Source organism: Anomaloglossus baeobatrachus, chromosome 2 (assembly GCF_048569485.1).
Source record: "Anomaloglossus baeobatrachus isolate aAnoBae1 chromosome 2, aAnoBae1.hap1, whole genome shotgun sequence".
Lineage (NCBI taxonomy): Eukaryota > Metazoa > Chordata > Amphibia > Anura > Aromobatidae > Anomaloglossus > Anomaloglossus baeobatrachus.
The window spans coordinates 99,966,047-99,985,064 of record NC_134354.1 but is presented as its reverse complement, the minus strand read 5'-3'; the positions used below and the strand labels follow the sequence as shown (position 1 = coordinate 99,985,064).

Here is a 19,018-nt window from a genome sequence, read left to right as displayed (position 1 = left end):
TTTTTTTTCCTGTATTTTATTCCAAATAAAGGATCTTTTCGGTGTCTGTGTTTATTGACTTTCACTTATATATTAATGATGCGGGTGCCATAGACGCTTGTCATCACTAATCTAGGGCTTAGTAGCAGCTGTGGGCTTTTATTAACCCCTTATTACCCCGATTGCCACCGCATTAGGGCAATTGGGAAGAGCCAGCCGGTAAAGCGCTGGGCTTGTCACATCTAATGGATGCAGCAATTCCGGCGGTTGGAGGCTGATATTTTAGGCTGGACCTCCCCAGCCTGAGAATACAGCCCCAGCTGTCAGCTTTATCTTGGCTAAGTATGTGTCCATGCTTGGGCACAACTCTCTTACTCTGTTTTATAGTAAGAATAGAAACACCCAAGACCCCCATTATCTACACAGGCGCAGGTCCCAGAAGTGGTGCTTGGTTTTGTCTTATTGCACGCTCGGCTACTCATATCTGCAAAAAGACGAAACCCGGCACATTACTCCTCCTCAAATAATATTGTTACAGACTGCAGAATCTCTGTCTGAAATGTGAAAACATCCACATAATTGCTTCTTTCTTGCTGAATGAATAATTCCATTATGAAATTGAAATGCTTATTTTTTTTTAATCTTTGCAGCATTGCAATGGCTACGAAAGAAAACATGACATCGCAACGAGGGATGCTGAAATCCATACAGAGCCGGGTGAACACCTTGGCCAGTATCCTTCAGAGCTTGCGTCTAGCTATAAATATACAGCTTTTTACAGCTGATTAACAACCACATTAAAGTAGAACTGTTAAGTGAAAGCTACATATTCGATTACCATTGTTTTATCTTACAGAGCTTCTGTGGTTTCTCTTTTCTAGCTTCTCATGGAGAGATCATGATTTGTCTGGTAAAGTGTCCATAGACTTTGGGTCTTGGAAGGGTTTGCTTTTGAGAACTACGCGTTCTTGATTGACTATGGCACTTCCCATTGGGCATTCATTCTCTGAGCTGTTATGTATCTAGCGTCACCCCGGATCATTGCCTTGTGTCAGTGCTTCCATATAATCCATATTTAATAGCCCCACATAGGAGTGCTGACAGCATCATGAGAATAATCAGGGGTCACACCCAAGCCATTCTCCTGTTAAAGAGTCACATTGACTATATAATTGACACATGAAATCTAAAAATTAGTCATTTCTAGTCTTATTTTAAGACTGAGGGGTAAGATAGTGCCTTATAATCCGAAAATAATGTTAAATATTTCAAATAATTTATGCCTGCAGTTAATACCATATATTTTACATTTACCTAGTTTTAGAAATAGAAGGCTTCTATCAAATATCTCCAGTCTTTGTCTTTCTCGCTCAATCCCTCCCATATGGTGGATGGAAAATAAGTCCTCAGGGGGCTGTTTTCCGTTAAAGTGTTAGTAAGCAGTTTGACAAATTGCATCGTCAGCAGGAATGTTATTGACCACCACTATAACATAACTATATAAAGGTTATCTGCTGTATAGAAGGTAATGTGCATTATGTATGGTCACACTTCAGGTCCGTTTCTCACTATTTGCTGTGAATCTTTAGTAGATCACATTCCTGTCTGTGTAGTTGTATACCATTTTACAGTATGGTGCCATATAAATGACAATTATTTTGACTGATTAAAAGGTAACGGCGGACATTAATATTCATTACTGGGGAAATTCACTTCTTATAGCTTTGTGTTATAATACCGGGTATGTTGTTTTATGATTGCAGAGATTTTTTATGCAGAAGAAAAAAAGATTGCAACAATTTAAATAGGTTTTATAGAAAATTGTAGTCGTATTATAAATTTGTATCTGAATAGAAAAAAAATATAATAAGAGGTTTTCAAGGGAACCTGTTATCAATCCGCAGCCTGGATGTTATTTAATTTACAATAGAAATTTGTGTTTTCTACGTTCTTCATGCATCAGGACGGGATTGTGTTGTAGGGTCTTTGTTTCTGCCCTGACTCCTCCACTGCCTCTGGTTTCCTTTTCTTTTTATTGTGTTAAATTTTACGCCGGCACCTGAACACACTGACCTCCCAGTGAGCTTCCAGAAAATGGCGTCGGACGCAGAGCATTCACAGAAGTGGCACAATTTTCCTGCCGCCGGGAAGTCAGCCTGCACATGCACCGCTACCAATGCGATTTTACTGAAGCTTGCTGAGAAGTCAGCCTGCACATGCACGGCTACCAGTGCCATTTTACTGAAGCTTGCTGGGAAGTCAGCCTGCACATGCACCGCTACCAATGCGATTTTACTGAAGCTTGCTGAGAAGTCAGCCTGCACATGCATGGCTACCAGTGCCATTTTACTGAAGCTTGCTAGGAAGTCAGCCTGCACATGCACGGCTACCAGTGCCATTTTACTGAAGCTTGCTAGGAAGTCAGCCTGCACATGCACGGCTACCAGTGCCATTTTACTGAAGCTTGCTAGGAAGTCAGCCTGCACATGCACGGCTACCAGTGCCATTTTACTGAAGCTTGCTAGGAAGTCAGCCTGCACATGCACGGCTACCAGTGCCATTTTACTGAAGCTCACTGGGAAGTCAGCCTGCACATGCACCGCTACCAGTGCCATTTTTCTGAAGCCCGCTGGGAGGTGAGTGTGCGCAGGTGCCGGCGTGAAATTTAAAACAATAAGATACCAACTGAGGCAGAGGAGGGGCCAGGTTAGAGCCAAAGACCCTACCCACAGTCCTGCCGTGATGCACCAAGAGCTTAGGAAACCAAAAAGTCTAATTTAAATGAAAGAAAAACAAGGCAGCGGATTTGTACATTGAAGGTACTTATTGAATCAGTATAACAACACGATAATGCCCACACCTTTATATTAACAAGATTGATGCTCATGGAAAGTTCGATTTAAAGGGAACCTGTCATGTCGTTTTTTGGTATTAAATCACCCTCAATGTGTTTTAAATGATGCAATGTGCATCACTAACATGGATTTAAAAACAAAAATTTCCAGGTATTTATCTTAAAATAAGACTTTAAATGCTTAGGTAAATGCAGTACATACATCAGATTTCAGTCATGGGGGGGAGCTTTTGCTGGGTTCAGTCACTCAAGTTCAGGCACAATTATTATTATTAACTTAGTCACGCCCCACCACCACTTCTCCTCATTGAGCTCCACCCATTACAGTCACATGGTCCTGATATCACCACAGGTCTTGCACCACCACTTCTCTATTGATCTCCGGAGTTCAGCATAGGAAAAGTGGTGGTGCAGGACTTGTGGTTATGTCACGGCCATAGGACCGTAAAGGGTGGAGCTAAGCAGAGGAGAAGAAGTGAGGCAGGACCTGTGGTTATGTCACGACAATGTGACTGTAATTGATGGAGCTCAGCAGAGGAGAAGTGGTGGTGCAGGACCTATGGTTATGTCACGACAATGTGACTGTAATTGATGGAGCTCAGCAGAGGAGAAGTGGTGAGGCAGGATCTGTGGTGATGTCACGACAATGTGACTGTAATTGATGGAGCTCAGCAGAGGAGAAGTGGTGGTGGGGCGTCACTAAGTTAAAAAAAGAATTGTGCCTGAACTTGAGTGACTGTGACTGAACCCAGCAAAAGTGCCGCCCTATGACTAAAACCTAAGGTATGTACTGCATTCACCTATGCACACAAAGTTGTTGTTTTTTATTTTAAGATAAATACATGGAATTTTTTGTTTTTAAAAACCATGTCAGTGGTGTTCATTGAATCACTTAAAACACATCGAAAAACAGCATGACCAGTTCCCTTTACTGCTCCACAGGTAGAGTTAAAAAGTCCTGAAATCCACAAAAAATATACTTATGTCAGGACAGTGGCAAATTAAATCTTCTGAATGTATAAAACATGCTGCAGTGCACAATAGAATTGAGAGATCTATTTTTCAACCCAATAGTAACCCTAAACATAAAGCTAGATATACTAAAAATGCATTGTAATGTCCAAAATCCAAACCTCCATCCCAGTAAGAATGTGTAACTAAATTAATGTCCACATGTCAGAGCGTACAGATTTATCCACCTAGGCTCGTGCCCCTGCTAAATACAGACTGAACATTTACACGATCAGTCTTTTAGCCTGCAATCATTATAATGCTGTATTAATCATGACATTTATTACAAGTATATTTTCGGACGTTCTCATCAGAGGCGCTGTCACTGCCTGTTACTATTTCTTTTTTCCTTAGTGACAGATGAGCAGACTGATCGATGGAGACTTTAGGAGTCATAGGTTTAATTATTACAGAACATGGTAATGAGAGTGGATCCAGGAAAAGTGCTTAATACTTCAGCAGCTGTCTTGCTGACACTTCTCCTGGGCTGTTAATGGGAAAGTGTACTGAACAGTAACCAGCGAGGGTTTTTTCCCCCCACTGTGCCGTTGTTCCCTTTTAGTTCCATGACTCCGCTATTAGGGGAATCTAGGAGGCTGATAAGCCACGCTGGAGCAGAACATGAGCATAGTTGTATTTTTTTTCATTTACGTGTTTAATGAGGGGTAAAAATGTATTTGTTTCCAATGGTTAGTTGATTGTGCGTAGGTGAATAGATGGGAAAATCTACACTGCTATATCAAGTACCATATAACAAACACATAGTGACGCAAAAGGGGGACATTAAAGAGCTCCGCCAGTCAGAACTAGTTGAGTCTAAAATGATGCAAAAACATTCAATACGCGTCAAACAGCCAGACAAAAGGAATCATAATTGAGCAAAAAGATTTGCAGGACCCTGGTCCAGCTTAAATGCTGGTGGTCTGTGGCTGCTGAACCAGAGCCCTCCAAACCTCCTACCTGCCGACTCCTCTTCCAATTAATAGGCCCTGTTCCACATCATCATTGCAGCATGACAGGACGCCATGACTCCTGATCAGAAGAGGCGCTGGGGATGTGACAGATAAGAGCAGGATCCAAGGACTCTGCTCCGTGGGCACAGATCTTTTTGCTCAACTCTAGAAGGGACCATTATAAAATAAAGAATTATCTGTGATGACTCTAATAGTCTCTGTTAGGGGCATCCATCCCTTCTGGTCTCAACTATTCACTGACTTGACCACTAAGGCCACGGAATTGCTACATTGACAAGTGATGGATAGATAGGACATCTTTACAAGCTCACTCCAAAGACACAAACACTATCACCAATTCATTCTTCTATGCGGTGTGGTGACAGCCGCATAGATCATGTAAATTTATGGCAATTCTTGTTAAAACTACTTGTGTCTTGGGGCTCGACAGTAAAGAGCATCTCTGACTAGTCAAGAATAGATGCAGATTTCAATAAACTGCTTTTAAGACTATTTAAATCTAATGTAAAGGGAATCTGTCACCTAATATGAGAGCAGCATAATGTAGGGGCAGAGATCCTGATTCCAGCGATGTGTTACTGGGTTGCTTAGTGTAGTTTTGATAAAATCCCTGATTAATCAGCAGTAGATTATCATTACAAGACTACTTGGCGTGCTGCCAGGTTGTCCGGCATACTCTTGAGCTCTGTATAACTGCTAGATCTGCAGCAGAGAAAACATTGATTTTATCAAAATGACTGCAAACAGCTCTGCAAGTGACACATCGCTGGAATCAGGGTCTCTGTCTCTACATTATGCTCCTGTCAGATGGGGGGAGCAAAAACTTGGTGACATATTCCCTTTCTGTTTTTCCATTTTAACTTCAGCTCATAGGCTTTTAGATGTTGAAAATAACAGGTACAGCAATACTTATCCTTCCCTGCTCCAGCAATGCGTCTCTGCTGCTGTTCCTAATGGTCATTGTATACAAGCTGCATTGCAAGTGACTGCTTCAGCCACTCATTGAGCTCATCGTCTCGTGCTTTCTGCATGGGCTGAGCCCAACAATGACTGCAGTGGTCTCGTGGTCTCTATTTGTGATGTCAGCACTACAATCTGTAAGTGATCATCAGGAGCCGCAGTGGATTGGTCTTAAGCCACGTTAACATGTTCAGTATTTACATCAGTATTTTAAAGCCAAAACCAGGAGAGGGTAATAAATACAGAAGTGGTTCTATTATACTTCTCCGCTGATTGTTCCACTCCTGGTTTTGGTTTACTAATACTGAGGTAAAAAAACCCTCACCAAATACTGAGGTAAGTAAACTCACCAAATACTGAGGTAAATAAACTCACCAAATACTGAGGTAAATAAACTCACCAAATACTGAGGTAAATAAACTCACCAAATACTGAGGTAAATAAACTCACCAAATACTGAGGTAAATAAACTCACCAAATACTGAGGTAAATAAACTCACCAAATACTGAGGTAAATAAACTCACCAAATACTGAGGTAAATAAACTCACCAAATACTGAGGTAAATAAACTCACCAAATACTGAGGTAAATAAACTCACCAAATACTGAGGTAAATAAACTCACCAAATACTGAGGTAAATAAACTCACCAAATACTGAGGTAAATAAACTCACCAAATACTGAGGTAAAAAAACTCACCAAATACTGAGGTAAAAAAACTCACCAAATACTGAAGTAAAAAAACTCACCAAATACTGAGGTAAAAAAAAACTCACCAAATACTCAACGTGTGAACATGGCCTAACAGTGTCTCTCTAGATTATCAGCACAGTCCATCCAGTGCCATACAAGGCTAATGGAAGTATTAATTCTTGCACTTTTCTGTGATCTCCTTTAGGCTAAATCAGTGCTCGTGATTAATATTCATCCTGTGCTTATTACAGCTGAAGAGAATTTTCTCATCCGTTCTGGCTTAAGCTGGGGCATCAGCTTTATTAAAGTTTGGAAATAATGTTTGCTCTATGGAGGTTGTCCACTTACAAATTTATTTTATCCACAAGCAAGCAGTGTTAAAAAAATAAATTAAATACAAAAAAAAAAAACAGTTCAGTAATTGGCGGTAGCGGTTAGAGGCAGCTGGTAAGTAGGCTTGTGAATTAAACAAAAAAATGAAAGTGGACAATCTCTTTAATATATTGGGCCACAAAAGGCTTTATTTGCGTAACAATAACATTGCTGGAGTTTTTCCACTTTGAGTAAAGGGCCAGTTATATTAATGATCTTTTGCTAGGAAAGGTTATCAAAATGTCATCTGAAGGGGTCCATCTCCTTATACCCAAGGTTGGTAAAAGGTTCATGATGTTTCATTTCTTACCCAAACACATCTCCACACAAAGCGTTATGGCTGTGCTTTATACTGCAGCTAAGTTCCTTTCCCTTAAATAAGACTGACCTGCAGTAAGACAAAGACGTAACAGGAAATTACTATATTTTTTGTTTTATAAGATGCACCCCAAATTTAGAGATAAAAAAGTAAAATAAAAAATCGGATCCGTCATATACTCTCGTAGTGTCTTACCGGAAGGTGTGTGGCAGCAGTGGTGGAGCGGGGTCACAGAAAATAGGGATGGTGCTGGAGTAGGGCGCTGCTGCTGGCGCTGCTGTGGGAGCTATGCTGGCTGCGGGCACCTTGCTGGCTGTGTGGAGCAATGCGGAGCAGCGGGAATCACAGATGCTGTGTTGGCGGTGCTGGCTTCAGAGAAATGGTGCCCGGAGTCGGTGTGTGCGCAGATTGAGCTCTTAGCTCAATGACAAGCTGAGAATTCATCTGCACACACACCATCTCTGGGCGCCATTTTTCTTAAGTCTGCGTCTGGGAGATCAATGGGCCGGAGGCGGCGCGTAAGCAGAGAGTTTCATCTGCGCTTGCGCCGACTCCGTGCGCCTTTATTTGAAGCCCGCATTGCCGGCAGAGCATCTCTCCTGTCGCACCGCCCTGATCCACACAGCCCCCACCACAGCCAGCACAGTGCCCATTCTCAACCTCCCGGTTACCTACATTTGCATTATCAGATGCACCCCTCACTTTCTTCCCAAATTTTTGGGAGGAAAAGTGCGTCTTATAATCCGAAAAATACGGTATTTTCAAGACAAATCTGCGGTCTTTAACTTTGTGTCTGTGTCCCTCCCCTCCACCCACTGTTTTTAGAAGGCAAAGCTACATCTAGCTGTGATACCTAACTTCTGTACAGAGATGTCGCAGTGCCTCAGAGAAACATCCAGTGACTACGACTTTGATTTGTTGTATGCGTGCATGTATGCATTATGATCGATTGTGAACACTATTGGCTCTTACCACGTTGCGGTCCTTAACCACAGCTCCACAGATCGTTTTCCTGCAGTGAATAGTCTGATCCAGAGGATTAACCTCCGGAAGCGCCGCGATTCTCTCATCTTGGGCTCTATTATTGGCATTTGCACTATTTTGCTGCTACTTTATGCTTTCCATTGATAACTAACACAGACTCTGCCACAAGCCAGAGGAGCAGCAACGTCAAGATGGAAAAAGACATGGAAGTTGCAGTTCTGCACACATCTACTGTACATAAGGGAGTGGGGATATAACAGGAATACTTTACATTTTATATCGGCAGGCTATTGTACTGGCAGCATCCATGTTGTGGACCAGTAGCTGTATATAGTCTTTGTCATCTAACCTTCTACATACATACTGAATTTTGAGATTTGTGAAAGCCTCATTGATATGTTATAGAAAATGTGCACCTTAAAGCAGCACTAATGCTACGTAAACGTTATGGTGTGGGCATTCGCCAGTTATACTAGGAAACGTGTTACAATGTACTGCGTGGCAAGCACTGCTGATCAGTAAGGCTCTGTAGGTAGCCATTATTATTGCAAATAATTCTTAATCAGTTATACAAAGAGATGTCACCAAACACTAGATTACTAGGTACTTATAAAACTGCTATTGAAGAATGCACAAAAAAGCAATTTCCAATATCCATACATTACAAATGATAACATTTATGGAAACATAATATATATGTGTATTTGCTGTGATGGAGGAGACATTGTGTATTGGTATCAGCACCACTGCTTTGATTTAGTGTTCCTTTTGGCTTTTCTGAGGAGGTAGCGGATGAGAGTAGAGTAGAGCTGGGTGCCATTACAAACATCTATGCACCTGCAGCACTTATCTCACAGCACTGTCTTTATAAGGCCCCCTTCACACGTCCTTGATTTCGGTAGGTATGATGTCTGTTTTCATGCGTTCCAGAGACACAGACATACGCAGCCCCATTAAAATCAATGGTTCTGTGCACACATCCGTGTTTTTTCATGGCCGTGTGGCGGCGTGTCTGTGTGTTCCTCACGGAGACAAGTCCGTTTTTCTCCGGCAGCAGTAATGTCACATGGAACACACTCTGATGTGATCAGTGTGACACGTGTCAGAGAAAGCACATGTCTTTGAAATAAAATCATTTTCTATACCCATCTGTCTCCAGAGCTGCTGTCTTTGGCTCTGCTGTCACTTGGTTGCAGGCCTGCTCATTGCATATTCACTGCACCACGGACCCGGAAGTATCAGCGCCGGAGACAGGTGAGTAAAAAGTTCTGATCTTTGTGTGCTATCACGGATAGCACACTGAGAACACACGTGTGCCAAAATCACGGCACACGGATGGCCATACGCAACTTCAACATGGACCGTGAAAAACGTGTGTTTTTATCACGGACGTGTGAAGGGGGCCTAAGGAAGAGTAGAGCAAAAGTGTAAAAGGTGTTTTTAATGACAATCTGCTCGACTCCCCTCATCCGCATGTAATCCCAGCAGAAAGATCAGTGAAGAGAGCAGGGCTGTGTGTCATTACATGGCTCACACAGAGAGCGCCAGGGCTAACGTTCTCTCGGGGCTGCCAGAGACTAATATCTTTTAACGCCCTCCTGGTCTTAGCACTTGACCTCTAAACTTTACTACCTAATTTTTCTACATCGGAGATGAGAACTGATAAGATGAAAAAGGATTTACTCAGCGCTGCAGCCACTTCCATGATGTGGCCAGTATAACATGCTCCATCTGGTGAAAGCTCCTCTCTAATCTAAAATGTTAATCATCATCATTACATAAAACAGAACATTGAGATTTTAGTTTAATGTTGCAAATCACATTTCATTCCTCTTAACTGTAAATTCAGGTGTTGTTTATGGCCGGCTATTTTCTCCTTTTTCGGCACTTCAGACACAAATTTGTCTACAACGGTGTCTTCTGACAGACTGCAGGGAAGCCACCATGACCCTGATTTCTCCGCTCCTGCTCGGCTGCATCATTGGATTATTTATGCTTTTAAGGGCACTTGTGCACAGCCATGTTTCTGATTTTTGGCAATTATAGCTGTGTGCTTTAATGACTGCTGCTCTAAAATGAATGGGGGTATTCCCATGTCTTACATTTATGGTATATTTATAGGATCTGCATAAATGTATAGCACATGCAGGTCCCACCGATGGAAACATCTGTCTCAAGAACAGGGTGTCATTGATAGCTGCTTTCCCATCCAAATTAACGGAAATTGTGACCACCCACCTCTCGGATAATGGCGTGCAACAGGACCCCATTTTGGGAGAGAAGCAGGGTTCCATTAGTGGAAACATGAATGTATGGGATAGGAAAACCCCTATTTTACAGACCATTTATTTATATGCATTTTTCTTATTTGCACGTTTGGGGATATTACTTATGGTGCATTTTAGTGCCTCTTGTACCTCCCATCGTAATGCAAAAGCAAATTTGGAACACCATAGATCCTTATTGTCCTCTTAGCTAGTCTGTACCAATATTTGGAGAGTTTATAGAGGACTATCAATTTAATATGTGAAGAAAAGAATGTAACTTTATGTATAAAAGCCCAGATCCAAGTCTAGTAGTTAGTAAAAGTACTTTTAAAATAGATTCAGAAGCACATGAATAGTCTGTATCCGTTCAGGCCTAGAATAAGCACTAATTTCATGTATCAATCCCTGTGCCTCCCGTATGCCTAAAGATTGTTACTGCATTTCTGAAAGCTGCATAAAACAATATTAAATTATATCTTTCCCTCAAGTTTATAGTATTGATCGTCACGCTGGAAACGTAGTGCTTGAGATTTGTTCCGGAGAGTCGATACTCTATCTGTTGTGTGCACTGGCTCATTGCACCCAAATACTAAGCACACGTAACAAAATTACTTCTGCAGTGAGAACTCGTCATTATAAGAACGGCACAAAATTACATCCAATGCTGTAGAGGTCAGTTTCTATAGGCATTAGTTAGGGAATTTTCCAGGCTTACTCCACTCTCCCGACATGCATGCTCGCCGTAGAGGAGTATATATGGGAGAGATGGCTGACTGTCAAACATGGTTTGGTCAACAGCTATCTAAGTTGCTTCAGATGACTGTGTATCTTAATAGTTCAATAATGCAAAAACTTGGAGATCACCCGGTAGCAGGGCACGTTCACACATCTTGGTACGTGTGAGGGTCAAAATTTCATCAGCACCATTAAATTACAATGTGAAAGGCAGTTGCTGATTGTTGAAGGATAACTCCGTTAAGGGTATGAGCACACAAGTATTTATCGGTGCTTTTTCAGATGAACTTACCTGAAAAAGGCAACATGTACAAATACTCTACATCTCATCACCACTTAGCGCAATTGTCTGGAATGTTGGGTTCTCTGTTTTCTAGAATGAAGTTACTAAAGCTCTTGTGATGTTTATGCTTGGGCTACATGACACCATGTATTGTGATGTGTAACTATCAGTGTCACTGTTCAATAAAACTAAATAAAATCCCAATTCAACGCTGAGCATACAGTGTCAAGCAAATCCCAACAAATCCTTCACAGTTGAGTTGTATACTTGCTTGCTGCAGTTCCAGAACCCTCAGGTTTGCAGTGCGAGGTCCAATCACTTGTATTGTGCTGCCATGAAGCAGCAACCCATAGAGAACTTTGATCGCGTGACCGTTGTTGCGGCCATAGTCGCCGTGTATCCCCAGTCTCAAACTTCAGACCAAAAGCTTGAAATGGTAATGAAACCACGCTCAAGGAAATCAAAAGGTGGTTTCAAAAAACTCCCACTGAATGTTCCCTGAGCTGAGGGATTTTTTCCCCCCATATATTTGGTAATTAATAAAAGGAAAGAACAAAACTGCTATTGCATACAGGTACCGTTACTGGGTGACCTGAAGCAGCCTATGTACAGGCATTGAGAACCTGATAAAAGCCAAACATACTATATTCTCCGTTGTGTCTCTGACATCAGATATTTTCTTATAGTATAGATATATGTAATGCTGCACGGTAGCCTTGGCTGTGTACAAGCCACTGGGATACATATACCATCAAATGTTGTAGTTAGATGCAACTTTTGCTGATGCATTTAGGCTGGAGCGACTTTGGCTGCAACACAGCACAGATCATTCTGTGATATAGCTGCGGCATACAGTAATATTTGACTGTTTGACCTATGTCTCTGCCAATGTCACTGTGCAGCTCCAGCCTTTATATCATAGTTGCACCCATAGAAAGATTTTTTTTTTCTTTCTAGTGCTAGATTGCGCAGGCATTAAGAGTACGTTCCCATGATGAGGAGGCGCTGCATTCTAGATGTAGTGTCTTCCCTGCATTGAACCCATGATCAGGCTTCTGGGTGCACTGGATTTTCTCTATGTTCCCCCTGCTGAGAACAGTCGTGTCTCCGCAAGAATAAATTGACATGTTACAACTCGAAAAGCCGTGCTACATGTCAGTTTACGCTGTATAGAAAAAAATCCCAGTGGACAAAAGATCTAAACCCATCCGTTGTTCTTGTACTGTACAACGCAACGTTTAGGACGTAAAGAAAATATGCTGTGTCCAAAATGCTGCTAATCCTGATAGTGGGCACGTACTCTTATATGACTGCTTCCACTGACTCAAGGTGTAATTGTTATCCCATAATGTCTGCTTTGACATTGTCGGGGACCTCACTTGGCACCTGACCAATACCGTTAATGGCTAGTTTAAGGCGAGTAAGTTGTTAAAGAATTGTCCAGCAAAAGTTTTTTCTTTTTTTTCTTTCAGGGATACAATTTATTGCAGAAAAACTATCTTTTGAAATGTTTTCTTTGTCACTTTGTATATGGAGCTATAATGTCCTGGAATTTATTGTCACCTCCAATCATTGGGGTCAGAGCATTGCATCGGAGAACTGAGGAAAGCCGCAATGCTGTCCGACGACTTTTCCTCTGTGATCAGATCCTCTCTAGTGCGTTTTTTAAAAAATGCCAAAGAATCCTACAGTAAAGGAGTGAGAAAACATCATTGTACTAGGACCATTCTTATTTCTGATGAATGGCACTCCTGAATATGACCTCGATAACCATATTCGCCAAGGTTGAAATATGCTAAAATATTATCTGTCTTTGGAATTTTACTAGTCAAAAACCTGCAAATTCTACCAATACATTTCGATTTCATTCTCTCAAGGAGGTGAGGGCCATGTAATGTTATTATCACTGGGAACTTTTTATCATTGTGGAGCCACAGGTTTATATGATTTTTGATCTATCTTTTACCAGTACAATTTAAAGACTTATTTAGATATTCAGCATATTCCTGCTGTGTATGATAACTGTATATTCAATATGTTATGTCACTATACCCATTTATGGGAATGAAGGATAATACATACAAATAAGCCCTAAGACAAAGGAGAAACTGGGAGGATGACTTTATATTCTTATAAGGCCAGAAACTCTGAATTCTTTATGCATGCAGTTTCCACTTATCGGTGAAGTTAGAGGACCAACCACCAGGATTTTCTTATATAAACTAAAGCCAGTGCTATACTGGTGCTATCACTGATTCTATACATACCTTTACTTGTGAGATGGGATGTATACTTTCTGAAATATAGGCAGGTAAAATTTGTGAAATGCACTGTTATTTGATGATCGGTACAATGGAATATCTAATAGGTGGGTCAGGTTTTGCTAGTTCTTCCTGCCTCGGTCTTCCTCTCCCTGTCTCTGTTATTACAGGCGGAGGAAGGACAGATTGGCGGGAATAACTAGCAAAACCTATTAGATATTCTGTTGCACCTCTCATCAAATAACAGTGCATTTCACAAACTTTACTTGCCTGTATTTCAGAAACTATACATCTGATCTCACAACTAAAGGTATGTATAGAATCAGCCTGATAGGGCCAGTATAGCACTGGCTTTAGTGTGTGTGTATGTGTGCGTGTATATATATAATATATATATATAATATATAATTAAAAATTCTAGTGCGTGGTCCTCTTTAATTGTTCCCTAAGGTCATAAAACCACAGGAGGTCAATAATGTGGCTGCCTATAGCCTGTCTGATAAGCACTCTTATGCCCACGTCACACATAGCGAGATCGCTAGCGAGATCGCTGAAACTTCACAGGTTTTGTGATGTATCAGCGACCTCGCCAGCGATGTCGCTGTGTGTGACACATAGCGAGCGGGCCCCTGCTGTGAGGTCGCTGATCATTACAAAACGATCAGGACCTTTTTTTGCTCGTTGGTCTTCCGCTGTACTTCACGCATCGGCGTGTTTGACTTCGGGTGACCAACGAGCAACGACTGTGTAAGCAGTGTACGCTGTTAACCAGGGTAAATATCGGGTAACTAAGCAAAACGCTTTGCTTGGTTACCCGATATTTACCCTGGTTACCAGTGTACGCCGCTTACAGGCTGCCAGCGCTGGCTCCCTGCACATGTAGCCAGAGTAAATATCGGGTAACTAAGCAAAGCGCTTTGCTTAGTAACCCCATGTGTACCCTAGCTACGTGTGCAGGGAGCCAGCGCTGGCAGCCTGTAAGCGGTGTATGCTGGTAACCAGGGTAAATATCGGGTAACCAACCAAAGCGCTTTGCTTAGTTACCCGATATTTACCTAGTTACCAAGTGCAGCATCGTTACACGAGTCGCAGGTGGCTGGTCGCTGGTGAGATCTGCCTGATTGACAGCTCACCATCGACCATGTAGCGACGCACCAACGATCCCTGCCAGGTCGGATCGCTGGTGGGATTGTTGGTGCGTCACTACGTGTGACGGGACCCTTAGGTTAAAAGGAGTAGAAAAACATGGCTGCTTTTTTCCTAAAATTACCAATTACAATTACCAATACTGGTCTGTGCAGAGTCTTTTGTATTACAGCTTAGACCTGTTCACTTACACGGAGTTGAGCTGCAATTCCACATACAACCTGCAGATAGTTGTGGCACTGTTTTTGGCGAAGGTGATGTTTTTTTAAACTCAGACAGCTCCTTTTTTTCACGCTCAAGATAAGCTTGTACATTCACAACATGCATCCGAAAAATGTGTCAAGTAGTGAGCCTATTTGTGAATGTTTACTCATCGATAATTCCAATCTTTGTTTTTTTAACAGTTAAAAAGAGTAACCAGAGCCTTTTATCCTCTCTCGTGGTGTAGATCACACTTTTCCTGGTAGAAAGCCACCATTGAAATACAAAATGTAAACCCAACCTAAATAAATTGCCAACAAATACAAAATGTTAATATACATAAACGAGTGTAGCCAGGCACCGATGTCAGCAGTCATCTTCTCCTATCCTGACCGACCTGCCATGTATATGTGTGGCCTCCTGTAGACTGTGACAACTAATTTATTTACCAAACCTCATGTAAAGTTGGCATTAAGAAGGGATGTCTGAATCCAAAGTATCCACCTGTATATAATCTTTCCCATCTAATAGCACTTTCTTATTTTGCTTTACAAATTGCTCATTGAACCTAATTATATTTTATTGCTCTTGTAATTATTTTCCCATTTCTGCACCTAATGTGCAAATTCTGTCTGTAATAAAGAAAAAAAAAGCTTTGTTATGTAATTTAATAATAAATTAGAGTTATACATGTTTCTGTATGTTGCTTTTTTTTCTCTTGTGTTGAGTCACTTCTGATAAATGTTTGGCACAGATTATAGGGTTTTGTCATCATACAAAGTATTAGAAACAAACACAAACTTATAATGCATATACTCTGCCCTGCAGCCGCTCCTTCTGTTTTTGAGATCGGTGTCCTGTTTTCCACATGTCCATAATAAGATGTTGCAGATGCCTGGGAAGTCTGAACCACGTCTCACCTCCTTTGCACCAATGGTGCCGTTATTTTGTCCAGAAGAAAAAGGCAGGAGAGGCATTGCAGACCTATTATACTGATCCCCATGTGTCTGTAGTGGCCATTTTGGACACTAAGAACATAGCTCACTGATCTCAGATACTGAAGGAGCAGCGTAGTGTGAAGGCCTTAGTTATAGTGACTACACATTAAATTGCATATTCACATTAAAAGAGATTGTACACTACTTTTACACTGATGGCCTATCCTTAGGATAGGTCATCAATGTTTGGTTGGATGGAGTCTGACACCCGGCATCCCCGATGATCAGCTGTTCTTGGTGCCGTCAGTAGCAGGCCACTGGAAATGCTCAGTTCTGGAGCTAATCTGTCAACTAATAGCGGCCGGATACTGCACAACTACCTCCTATTCAAATCAATAGGAGGTGGATGTGCAGTACCCGGCTGCGGCCACTATCGAGAGACGGGGAAGCTCTGGAGCTCAGTATTTCATGGTGCCGCCAGCACCAAGAACAGCCGATTGGTGGGGGTGTCAGGTGTCTAACTCCGGCCGATCAGTTATTGATGACCTAGCCTAATGAAAACTCATCAGTGTAAAAGTAGTGGACAACCTATTTAATATAAGGGTGAGGGTTGTTTTAAAAAAAAAAAAAAAATTCTGATACCGGAGATAGTTCTCATATATTTACTGGTTGAGTTGGACACTTTTAGGGGACTGAACTGGTAGTGTTCCTCCTCCTTTTTGCTCTTTTTATTGTATCATATACCAAGGCTGATGGCCATATCATATTTACTGTCATATTTATTTTTTACCAAAGCCTTTTGCTTAGGGTTTCGAGGGAAATTTATCTGAAAACTACAGTAATTTCCCAGGTGAATTCTCACCTGTAGTCACAATGCAATGTCTCATGCAAAAAAAAATGCTGGGCTATTGCATAGCTGTAGGAGGTGGTTGAACCCCTGCTACAATGCAAAGTGTGTGGCTATGCAAAGTGTAATGTCTTATGTGCTGTAAAATGTATTAGTCATATAGCAGAGTGGAGAATGTTAAGAAGGATGTAGTGTGAGGTAAAGGTTTAAGATGTAATTTATAAGAAGTAATGTAAAGCATAGGAATGTTATGTGGAAAGATTTTCTCAGTAAAGCTGGGCCACACGGGGATTACTGCGATCCCCTCGCATGAAACTCTGCTCACGCTGGCAGTACAGCAGAGCCGAGTGTCATGCGAGTGTCCCTGCGACTGAGGTCCATTCGTGCGAGCGGACCTCAGCTGCAGGGGACGGGCCGACACTGAGGAGGGGTGGGCCAGCGCTGTGGAGGGGCGGGCCGGCACGGAGGAGGGGAAGGCGGGATTTATCTGTCTCTCTCCTCCATAGCCGGCTATTGCCATTCTCGCTCTGCACTCGAAGTACACCAGTGTACCGCGAGTGCAGTGCAAGTTTTCTCTCGGCCCATTGACTTGAATGGGTGCGAGAGAAACAATGATCGTATTACAGTCGCAGCATGCTGCGATTGTTTTCTCGGTCCGATTAGGGCTGAGAAAATAATTGCTCATGTGCGCTGACACACAGGCTAATATTGGTCCAAGTGGAATGCGTTTTTTTTTTTTTTTTATCGCACTCCACTCGCACCGTTTTTCTCATCGTGTGTCTTAGGCTATGTGCACACAGTGCGTTTTCCGGGTGCGTTTTTGGCCTCAAAACTGCATGACTTTGCTTCCCCAGCAAAGTCTATGAGTTTTCATTTTTGCTGTCCCCACACAGCGTTTTTTTTCAGCTGCGTTTTTGTGGTGACCACAAAAGCGCAGCATGTCAATTATTCCAGCGTTTTTCACCGCGTTTTTCATCCATTGAGTTCAATGGGATGTTGAAAGACGCAATGAGAAACGCAAATAGCTGCGTTTTGGTGCGTTTCTAAGACCAAAAACGCAGCTATAAACGCAGGAGGTGGGTAGTAAAGTGACGTGTACAGGAAGAGGATTCCTTCTGTCAGTATATACAGAAGCGTGAATCCTCCCGGTACCGTCACCGCCGCTTCCATCTCCCGTCCTGTGCATGTATGCTGCCGTGCGGCGCCATGTCTGGGCGGGAGGTGGAAGCGGCTGCGAAAACAAAAGTTAACAGTAGAAAAAAAAAAAAAAAGTTATACTCACCTGTCTGCAGCCTCCCGGTGCCATGCCCGCTCCCATCTCCTCTCACGGTATCGCCACCCCCGCTCCGGCTGTGTGCAGACGGCCGGGAAACCTCCAATGGATGCAGGACCTGGCGATGGATCACCTGATGCAGTCACCTGACGCATCAGGTGATCGTAAGTATCGCGGTGACGCGAGCACCCGGCCGGTATCAGCGGATGCGTCAGGAGACGTCATCCCTGATTACCGGCAGCTGCTGCAGCGATCGGACAGGATCAGACTCTCGCCCCATCGCTGCAGGAGCTGCCGGTAATCAGCACATAAGTGAGTATTATCTTTTTTATTTTTTTTTTTTTTGCACCGATACATCTGCTGATTGTATAAACGGCTTTTATACAATCAGCTGATGTGTGATGGGATTCAGGCACTTGATCCTGACACATCATCTGATCGCTTTGCCTTCCAGCAAACCGATCAGATGATATTGGATCCGGATTGGACGGCACGGGACCCTTGACCCAGGATTACTGCGGAGGGGGGTTCTTTGTTTCAATAAAGATGGAGTTACTAATTGTGTTGTGTTTTATTTCTAATAAAAATATTTTTCTGTGTGTTGTGGTTTTTTTTTATCTTTACTAGAAATTCATGGTGGCCATGTCTAATATTGGCGTGACACCATGACCTTCGGGCTTAGGGCCAGCTATACAGCTAGCCCTAACCCCATTATTACCCGGCGAGCCACCCGGCTTCAGGGCAGCTGGAAAAGTTGGATACAGCGCCAGAAGATGGCGCTTCTATGAAAGCGCCATTTTCTGGGGTGGCTGCGGGACTGCAATTCACAGCGGGGGTGCCCAGAAAGCATGGGCACCCTGCACTGTGGATTCCAATCCCCAGCTGCCTAGTTGTACCCGGCTGGACTTAAAAATTGGGCG

General features: G+C 42.5%; 1 protein-coding gene across 2 annotated transcripts in view; it reads left to right on the top strand.

The window, feature by feature from the left end:
• The window catches only part of GOSR1 (golgi SNAP receptor complex member 1), a 124,333-nt gene extending 109,780 nt beyond the window's left edge, over nt 1-14,553 (top strand). For both annotated transcript variants that reach the window (XM_075335229.1, XM_075335228.1), the window contains exons 8-9: nt 630-712; nt 8,167-14,553. In XM_075335229.1, coding sequence (XP_075191344.1) covers nt 630-712; nt 8,167-8,291 — 208 coding nt within the window. In that variant the 3' untranslated portion in view covers nt 8,292-14,553. The remainder of the gene's footprint in view (nt 1-629; nt 713-8,166) is intronic.
• The last annotated feature ends 4,465 nt before the right edge of the window (nt 14,554-19,018 follow it).